General features: G+C 36.1%; 2 protein-coding genes across 3 annotated transcripts in view; one reads left to right on the top strand and one right to left on the bottom strand.

Moving 5' to 3' along the window:
* Positions 1–4090, bottom strand: part of LOC142354486 (uncharacterized) — a 161701-nt gene extending 157611 nt beyond the window's left edge. The window contains exon 1 of the mRNA XM_075406802.1: positions 4077–4090. The gene's annotated coding sequence lies outside the window, so the exon portion shown is untranslated. The remainder of the gene's footprint in view (positions 1–4076) is intronic.
* Positions 1090–10151, top strand: LOC142354487 (neo-calmodulin-like). 2 transcript variants are annotated; one of them, XM_075406804.1, is made up of 5 exons: positions 1090–1307; positions 1659–1736; positions 2247–2348; positions 2589–2708; positions 9812–10151. In XM_075406804.1, the coding sequence occupies exons 2-5, from the start codon at positions 1661–1663 to the stop codon at positions 9967–9969; spliced, it is 456 nt and encodes a 151-aa protein (XP_075262919.1). In that variant the 5' UTR covers positions 1090–1307; positions 1659–1660; the 3' UTR covers positions 9970–10151. The 2 variants fall into 2 exon arrangements, with proteins under 2 accessions (XP_075262919.1, XP_075262918.1); XM_075406803.1 differs by having other exon boundaries at positions 1616–1736.
* Positions 10152–10457: the final 306 nt, after the last annotated feature.

Genomic DNA, 10457 nt, shown 5'->3' with positions numbered 1-10457 from the left:
ATCTTGGTACAATCTATCATGAAAATACCAAAATTATATTTATGTTGGTAAATGTTGGTTTTTTATGTTCTTGTCCAATTTTTAGTCCAAGTTTTGCAAGAGATGACAAGATCAATCATACGCAAACTGCAATTAATTGAACAAAGTATCTTTATTTGGCAACAAATTTGCGTAAACGATTTTTTTACATCATCAGTTTGGTTTAAAATAAACTATCTCAAGCAAATATTTAGTAAAAATTCGATAAAATTCTGTGACGAATTTTATTAAAATTTCGAGGTAAACGAATATTTTTTCTTCTTCCTCGAAAGATTCGAGTTAATTTTGGATGAATATTCCAATTACAATCAATGTTTCTCGGTTACGTGTTTATATGCATCACACATTTTTCAACAAAGTATTTAAAAATTATCAAAAAAGTAAGCGATAAAGAAAGTGCTGTCAAAACTACTTTCTTAAGCCCCAAACAATGAATCCTGTTGAAGTTCAGGGATTTGTTTCCACATTTGTTTTTTCTTCAATGATAATTAAATTTTGACCAGTATATTTTTCGTGCCTCCAAAAGATGAATTAAGATGCGTCGCGTTTAAAACGGTGTCAGGGCAAAACATCCAATGCCAAATTACCCAATATGCCAACTTCCTCAATATATGCCCACCCTATTGCCAAAACTGCCAGAAAACGATCTAACATAAGATTTATAAATAAAACTAATTCATTTGGCCTAGCCTCAGCAGCCCGTGCAACTTCATATGAAACTACCACAACCATACATAGGATTAATTATCCACATAAAAAAGAAATACATGCTTATAATACCAACTGCTAATTTGTAACCAAATTTTTGAACGAAAACATCAAAGGGAACAAGTTCAGTTGATTGGCACTGGTTATTTGTTGGGTACATTGGGTTTTTTTGGCGTTGGTTATAAAATTATGTAACCGTTTAAAACAAAAAGCACTGGAGACATTATCAAATATTGATTCAAAAATTGAAATAACATATTCCGAGCTGTCATACACATTCTCATCTCTGTTCAAATCGAAAGCGCATTCTTTGTTTTTGTTTTTTTTTCAGCTCTCTTAACACAGCCTTGAATACAAAAACAAATTCTTAGCTAGAAAAAATTGTCACAAGCTAGTCACTTAACAAAGTACATTGCAGAGTTTTAATCAAATTTGTGCGTGTATGCATATCTTTAAAATTGTACAGCTAAGACACACAATTACTCTTAGAGTGACGTAAACAACAGTTTTAATTTAACTGAATTAATTGTGATAACTTTGCAGAATACTCTGAAGAAAAAGTTTCAGAACTGTTTCCAGTGCAATTTTAACTTGAATTCAATATAAAATGGATTTCACAAATTGTGATGAAATACAGAAAAGCATTTCTGTCTGAACTTTTTCGATTTTGGCTTGGTAACTTTCTAAGGGAACTTCGGGGTATAACGGAATTTATTACGGGTATCTATTTGATCTACACAAGTGAAATGATAGAAAAAATGGTTAAAGATTTTAATAAGCGGAGAGAAAAAAAAGAGTTAGCGAAAACTGAAGTGTTAGAAAAATGAAAAAAGATTAACATTTTTTTCCCTTGCGTGACAGAAAACAGTTCTGTTGTGTTCTATTCTATTACTGAAAACTGTTTGACAAAGCAATGGCGAAGCAGTTGACCAAAGCAGAAATTGAGGAGCTTCAGGAGGTCTTTAACGACTTCGACGCCGATGCCTCAGGTATGACAATTTAAAACATTTTCCCCTGTTATCCCCCCCCCCCACCCAACAGCTTAGTGGGCATATAATTTAGAGCCCATTCCCCCATAACGAAAAAAAAATACCAGGAAGAATGTAGTATAATTTCGACGGGGGGGGGGGGGGGGGGGGTGTATAATGGGGTACAGTATTTTTTGAAATTAAAACATACTTTTGCTCAAAATTGTGACCCAAACAAGATTCTAGTTGATGAAAACTTCAATTATAGGATTAATCAAGATGCTGTCAATGTTTTCTTAAACTGGAAATTTCGAACCACTCAAAAATTTATGAGAAAGCCTCATGTTCAACTTAGCAATTCAAGCGATCCATAATTATGTATGCAAAAACATATAACGGATCAATTTTCTAGAATTCGTATTTAATAACAGACGCAACATAAAAAATTATTGGGGAAAGTCACGGAAAAGATTTATTTTGGTGTGTCATCTTAGTAAATAATTGCAATATTGGAGTTTTGTGGATTAATAGGGAGTGTGAATGTGAGCGAGTTAAAGAGTATGTTGCAAGCACTGGGCCAGAATGTCTCTCAGAGGGAATTGAAAGAACTCATGGACGAAGTGGACGCCGACGGTGAGTTAGAATCACTTGGCTTAACATCTTAGAACCAAAGAACGCCCTTTCACTTTTCCTAATCTCAAGCTAGGTTCATATATGAAAACTTGGATTTCTTTATCATTTATGTTTTGTTTTTTCTTGATGTTCATCGGAAGATCGTACTAGGAAAACGAGTATGGGCAGTATGAAATCTTGCATAAACCTTATTTGAAATCAAAGAAATTTTAATATGGGGATCCGATGAAATATTTTCAGGCAGTGGTGAAATTTCATTCGATGAGTTTTGCGAGATGATGGCGAAGAAAATTTCAGAACAGGGAGAAGTTGACATTGAAACACAACTTCAGGAAATCTTCAGAATGTTTGACCGCAAAGGTTTTCTATTCAACCTCTTATTACTCATTATACCTACTGTATGGGTTTTCTGCTTATTATTAAAAATCATTATTTCTTCACTGTTTTCTGCATGGGTGCATTTGACCTTGAACTTTCTTTTGCGAAATTATTCATTAAATATTTAAGACATCTTTGAGATGCCATAATTTCTCACAAGTAGAGATTTGAGTGAGAGTTAATCAGTGAATAGATTTTCAACCCGCAATCAGTTTTCCTAAGGACTGTTTTTCAAGTATTTATCAATTAGGCTTCCTTTCATGTTGCCTTATTATGTAGGTTCCTTTTTGCCTTATCATCATGTTGTTAAAGTTCCCTGCGGAAAACAGTGAAAATTGTGAGTAAAAATACCTGCCTAAAAAGAAGTTTAGTAGGTAATGCTGTAGAAAAAAAATAAAATGAAAATTGACAAAAATCTGTCATAGAAAACAGAACAATTTAACCGAGGTCATTATTATTACGGCTACCACAAAAACGTATTCTGTCATAAGAGGTGAATTGCCATTTAATTGATGTAAGAATGATCAGAATTTGTAAACTCTCGAAAGGGTTGTTCAGATTATAGAGACCATAACTTTTCACTATGCAAATTCTAGCCTGCTCTGATTAGCTCGTTCAGAGTCTGGAATCGGCCTTAATCAGACCACGCATAGTTTGGATGCGGCACCGATCAGACTATCCAGACCCTAGAATTGCTGCCAGTATCTGTCGCTGATTTGCACTGTACCAACTTTGCGCTACCCGATTAAATCTGATCAGTGCTGGCTTGGGTTGATCACCTCAATGAAGTCTTCTGCCAAAATCTTGATGTAAGACTGGGCTGCAATGTGAAAAATTTAAAATTTTGAAGAACTGTCTCTCGAACAAAATTATGATGTCAGTGATTTCAATGTAATTTGTTGAGGGAGAGGGAGCGGATGAAATAATGTAATTTGTTTTGCAAATCTTATTCTAATAGATTGCAAGCATTTAGTCATGCATCGGTACGCTTGAGGCCAAAGAAAAAATTTTGTGGATTCTAGAATTTCAATCTTCGGATATGGAGGCAAAAAACGAAGTAAATTTTACCTAAGAAGTCTTCCCGTTGCGGTCCCACTCTGGTATCGCTTTGGTGAGAAAAAGCCAGTTCTTGTGAAATCTTACTGATCTTGAAAAATATTGCATGTTATGGCCTATCTTGAAAGATTTCTTCCACGATCATGCATGATGGGCTTTTTCTGTCATCTGGCAAATTTCATCGCGTTCTTTTTACGAAGTTGACAAGCAAGATTGCTCTGTAAAATGTATAAAATATGTATATTAGTGTCAAAAATGTTATGCCTTGCAGCCAAGAAAATCAAGCAAAATTACATTTAATAAGTTTTTTAAATATTGTTGTCATTTTCATACTCAGGAAATAGCTTGAAATTATTGAAGTCATTTTTCATCCTAGAAAAAAATTAGTCAAATCGCGCAGTGAACTCAATGGACTATGACAGATCTAATACAGTTATTTTTGCTGTTGATTTTGATATCAAAATCAGTGAAAAAGATATGCAGAGAGTAGTCGTGTATTGCTTATAATGCAATGGGCATTAACCAGTACAACATAGGTGTAATTGTTTGATTGAAAATGTTTTGTGAACACCAGGCTCCGGCAGTTGGATAGTTAGGAGAAAATAGTGCCCGGTTAAAAGTTCACAGCTGTTGTGTCTCCGAGAATTGATGTTGGGGTCATCCTGAGGTAAAAAAAACCACGCTTCAAGAAAATGACAAATTTGGACGAAAGATGGTGTTTTTATGGGACTCAACTTTTGCTTGAAATAAAGCGCCCTGGCCATTATAAAAATTTGTGAAGGAGCAGTTGGACCCGAAATTAACAAAGTTAAAATTCAATCGGTCGGCTTCATGAGGCTCAACCGTGAGCGAGACTCATAGAGTTCTAGAAATCAGCAGGTTGTATAAAGGAAGGTAAACGGCCAAGAATACGCAAGACAAGTTTGGGTTTTATGTAATTCGGATGAACAAATTTTGGAAGTGAATTAAGAATAATATGTTGTCAAAATACTTTTTACTATTTTAATCTTGCTTCAAGTTGTTCTTGCCATTACAGTGCGATTTTTCTGATTTCGGTTGCCTATTGGTCTGATTATGGCTGATAGTATGGATTGATCCAGATGAACAGTGTAAATAGTCAGTAACCTTTTAAACCCCAAAACCTTACCATATTCAAAATTGCTGTAAAAGTCATAAGTAAAAGCGGATGATACTTAAGACAAAAAACAAAATTTGGTGCATCCTAAGATTTAAAATCGAACCATCGCCTCAAAAAACAGAAAAAACTTAAATTTTCGCTCTTTAGTCAAACCATAAACAAAGTTACCCAAAACCTGCAAGACAGTTCAAAGCCATGTTAAGCAAAATGAAAACACTCAGCCTCTACAGTAAAAAATTGTGGCCAGTGTCAGCTCACAATTGAGTTCAACTGTTTAAAATTGTGAATGGCAGATAAACTTTTATTTGGCAAATTCAAAATGTCACGGACGACAAAGTCATTTGTTTCGAGAGCAGTTGAAAAAAACATATTTACAAAAACTAGTTCACCAATTGCAATTTTGACAAAAATTTTGGGTTTGGTCTGATAAAAGGCATATCCAAAACGGGCACGTTTAAGAAAGAGCGTGAAACTGAACAGTACAGATTGTCATCTCGATTGGTCTGATTATCGCCGATAGTCTGAAAGGGTCCGGCTGAAAAATGTAACCGGTCAGTAATTGTTTAAAGCTCAAGCCCGGTCTTTATTATTAATCGCTGAAAAAATATATCTCTAGCTTCAATTCTTTTGATATAACAATACTAAAACTTTTGCTTATTTATCATTCATAATTTCCAACATGCCAATTTTAACTTTGAAAAAAAATGTTGGTTTAAAAGCAGCACTTTCGTCAGCTATTATTTAACGACCATAGAAAATTATACACTAACGCATTGAACAATAAACTCGTGAAAATCAGTTGTTGTCATTTAGAGCGGATCATACTTGAAAAGACAATTTATGATGTATCCTTGGTTTTAAAACCAAAACATCGCCTCAAATGAACAGAGAAAACTTAAATTTTCGCACTTCGGTGAAACCATAAACTATGTTACCAATAGCCTGCAAGACAGATCAAAGCTATGTTAATAAAAATGAGAGCAGTCAACCTCCAAGATAAAACTCTTGCATTTCCTGCAGTTGAAAGCCATTGGGTGGACAGCAGCACAGCACCTTCCGAGAAACAGATGCAAAAAGCACAACAACAGAGGCATCAAGCAGTAGACCTCCAAGAGCTCCTTGACGAGCTTCGAACGCAAAAAAAGAAACGTGATCGCATTCTTTGGAAACTCGGACAAGAGAGGAGTCTGGCGCAAGGAAATTTTAACGCTGCTGTTGAAAAACATGCCGTGAGGAACTGCTAATTGCAACGGACAAAACAAAAAAAACGTTTTGCTTCATAATTCAAAACACCAAAGTTCGCCTCCTCGGCTGAACCCAGAAAGCTACGGAGATAAAGTTGTTTTCTCAGGAGCCATTTGTAAACAACCCAGCAAAATGAAACTTAAAACAGAAAAAGTAAAAGCAGGTAGAACGTAAAACTAGGAACTTGAATGAGGTGTTCAGTTCTGAAACCCGAGATCCTTCACCGTCAGAAAACCGTGACCTTAATATCAACAATGAAGGAGAAAGTGACGCTAAGTACGACACGCACCAAGAGAAGCCAGCAAAAGCCAGTCAGACACAGAGAATAATAGCATCGCAGATGACAAAAAGCAGTTTTATAATTTCCCGAGACCCGACGAGGATAGTCTAATGCAAGGCTTGGCTTCCCTCAATCCTTTGAGCGATCAACCATCCGATTGTGTGTACTGTATTTCTGGTGTGACGTTGGAGTTTCACCAAAAACATTGCCTGACAATTTCGATCAAATCTGCCGAACTCATTGCTATGCCTTGTTCACTAACTTTCAAATCATTTAATTGCTCATCAAGTGGATTATTCATTCTTAAAAGCAAAGAAACACAAAACAGATGTCTCCAAAAATCTTCCAATCAAATTTAATCCCTTTCTAATTCTCAAATCAACAGTTCCCTTAAAAAAACCCACAAATCCGTGTGAAAGCATCATCAAACCATGATGATAGCTTTCAGTCTTCTAAAGATTATTCTGGACCAATGCTCAGGCAACCATTTGAGATAGCATTTATAGTAAATTTGTTTCAAATCAATTATTAACGACAATCCAATTTTATCAAGTGCTCACAAGTTGACGCACTGAGGAGACTCTGTAACTAACAAAACCGAGGACTTACTCTATGGCTGATCATGTACCGAAGACGTGTATGATGAGGCACTTCAGAAATTAATCAAAAAGATCTGAAAGCCACAACAAGATGTGAATAAGAACCTCAAACAAGTTGAACAGTAGTACAAGGACAAAAAAGATGATCCCAACTGCTTGTCAGTTTTGCATCCTCCCTCGGATATTAGGTTCAGAACTTTTGACTTCACTACTTTGAATCTGACCTAAATGCTCGGGTGATAGTTAAGACATTACGAAACAACTCGACAATGCCAACAATGAGTTGCTGAAGTCAACATCCAATGAATAGGAGAATAGAATAACCCAAACTGGCTGGTTTTGCCAATTGAGTGAGCACATTTTAGAGCCTTGTTGTAATGTCTATCCTCAAATACCACAAAAAAACAACTGAACCGGCGCGAATTAGGACAATTTCCCTGAAGAAAAAGACAAGCCAACCCAACTCTCCAGGTCAACTCAGATTGTCAAATGTGCTCTGGAGATCACAATAGTCGTCGCTAAAAATTTATTTGAGCGATCAACTGTCCGAGCGAGATCAACTGTCCGACCGTGTGTACTGTATTTCTGGTGTGACGTTGGAGCTTCAACAAAAGCAATGCCTGGTAATTTCAATTAAATTTGCCGAACCCATTGCCATCCCTTGATCAGCAAATTTCAAATAATTTAATTGCTCATCAAAAGGATATTTCATTCTCAGAGACAAAGAAGACGCAAAACAGAGAGACAAAAAACTTTTCCGTTGCAATTTAATCCCTTTATAGTTCCAAAGCAACAGTTCCAACAACTAACCCACGAACTCGTGTAAATGCATCATCAAACCATGATGATAGCTTTCAGTCTTCTAAAGATTATTCTCGACCGCTTCTCAGGAAACTCTTTGAAGTAGCGCTTATGGTATTTTTTTTTCATTTCAACCATTTATGACAATCCAATTTTACAAAGTGGTCACAAATTGACCCACTGCGAATACACTGTATCCAACAAAACCGAGGACTTACTCTGTGGCTGATCAAGTACAGAAGACTTGTATGATGAGGCACTTCAGAAATCAATCAAAAAGATCTGAAAGCCAGAACACGATGTGTATAAGAACCTCAAACAAGTTGAACAATAATACAAGGACAAAAAGGATGATCCTAACTGTTGTCAGTTTTGAATTCTCCCTCGGATAATAGGTTCAGACCTTTTGACTTCACTGCTTCGATTCTGACCTAAACGCTCAGGTGATAGTTAAAAAATTATAAAACAACTCGACAACGCCAACAATGAGTTCCTGAAGTCAACATCCAGGAATTATGAAAAGAGAACAACCTAACGAGGCGGATTTTTCCAATTGAATGAGCACATATACAGAGGCCTGTTGTAGTGTCTCTCCTCAAATACCACAAGAAAACAACCGAGCCGGCGTGAATTAGGACAGTTTTCCTGAGGCAAAAGACACGCCAACACAACTCACTAGGTCCTCTCAGGTTGTCAACTGCACTCTGGAGATCACAATAGTCGTCGCTGGAAAAATTACTCGACAAGTCTTTAGCTAACCGCCAACATCTGGTTGGAGATGAGAACGTGCTTATCAAGTGCTTTAAGGGACATGAGAGAGGACTCTGCAATGAAACCATTTGATAATATTTTGATAGGTTCAACGGATTTCATCACTCAACACTACACTCCATCGAGATGATTTTAGGATTTTGCAGAGAAGTGAGTTCGAAGCTGAGAGTATCGCAAGATCTCAACACCGGAAAAAACACGGTATAGTAAATCTACAAGAAAACTTCAACCACTCAACATCTCAGTCTTTCTAAACAAACAGTAACGACCAAAGCTCCTGCGACAAAATGGAATACGATCTAAACAACTTCAACCCTATTTATCACAATTACAGTTACCAAAATGCCTATCGAATTGTCAATAAGCATTACATTAGACCTCATCAATTGAATGACAAAAGTAACGACAACTTTTAATCACTAACCAGCAACGTTCGGCAGTGAAGTTGGGTAAATTGTCTGAAATTGACAATGATGCTTCTTCTGCGATAGCTGCGGACAACGAATTAATTTTTTTTCGATATATTGACAAATGCCACTCACTCAAGCTCGTGAAACTTTTGAAGCAGTAAAATTGAATTTTTAATGCGAATTAATAATGTTTACTTTTGATAAAGTTATTTCCTAAATTTTGCTGTTCCTTGTCGGAGTGTATACGGCCCGTAATTCTTTAACCCCAACCGTTTTCTTTATTGTTTAGTTTTAATTTATGAGTTCATGTTCATCATCAGTGTAAAAGATAACTTTAACTTTGATTTTTCATGACCTTCGAAGCTTCTGCTTCACTGCCGTAAATGAGTTTTGTCGTGCCACTTAACATCGATGATCAATTCGGGTATAAACCACATCTCTGTACGCTATTATTTAACAACCATACAAATGTATACAAGAAATAACACAGCACAATAAATTATTGAAAATGTTGTCTTTCAAAACCGATGAGACTTAGGTAAAGATAACAGTCATTAACGAGCATCCCACTGACTATCCAAGGTTAATTTGTTACAGGATCAATCTGAGAAATTTTTTTGTTAAGCAACTTCATGTGTTGAAAAGTACTCGATGAAATGCTCAGTTACATGAAAAACCATTTAACCATTTATTTATACATGATTTTTGTCAGACTTATCTGAGACTGAATCTTGAAGTTTCTTCAAACTTTCTGCAACGTCATCCTCAACACTGATTGGTTTCAGAGCAGGGCTACGTGACATTCAATGACTTGAAACAGATCCTGAAGATGTTGTCAATCAAACTGCCAGATGAGAAGGTCAGAGAAATGATGGTGGAAGCCTCGTCCGCAGGGGATGATCGAGTGACCTTCGATGATTTTAGATACATGTACTTCTGCTAATATGTAACCAATCGAAACAATCTCAGAAAACTTGAAATTTAGGCCCCCTCCCTTCCAGTGACAAAAATAAAGGTTAAGTTGCCTATTCTTTAGGAGCAACCCGGGTCGAGGGGTCAGCACTAAAGAGGTATTTTTGTAAAAAATCTGCTGAATGTGCAAAAATTATGTAAGATTTGAGCTGAATCCGCTGAAAAACATATTTCATCACATTTCTTACCTAAAATTAGCATTTGAATCAGCATTGTTCTTACATATTTTCAGAACTTGTGGAAATTCCAAATTCAGCGGATTTAGCGTCTTTCTTACGTGCAATTTTATTGCTCACTATTGCTTATAACGTAGTCAGTATGTACAGTCCTCCTCCATCTTTTGCATTTCTGAAGAGATAAGTGCTGAAATTACTAAACAATTATGTAAGAAATGCGCTCATAGCGGCTGAAAAATATATTCTTCAGTGGATAAACCTTACCTAATTATCCGCTTAATGT

The sequence above is a fragment of the Convolutriloba macropyga genome, chromosome 15 (assembly GCF_964194025.1).
Source record: "Convolutriloba macropyga chromosome 15, txConMacr16.3, whole genome shotgun sequence".
NCBI lineage: Eukaryota > Metazoa > Xenacoelomorpha > Acoela > Convolutidae > Convolutriloba > Convolutriloba macropyga.
Note: the sequence above shows the minus strand (reverse complement) of the source record. Positions and strands in the feature narration are given on the sequence as shown.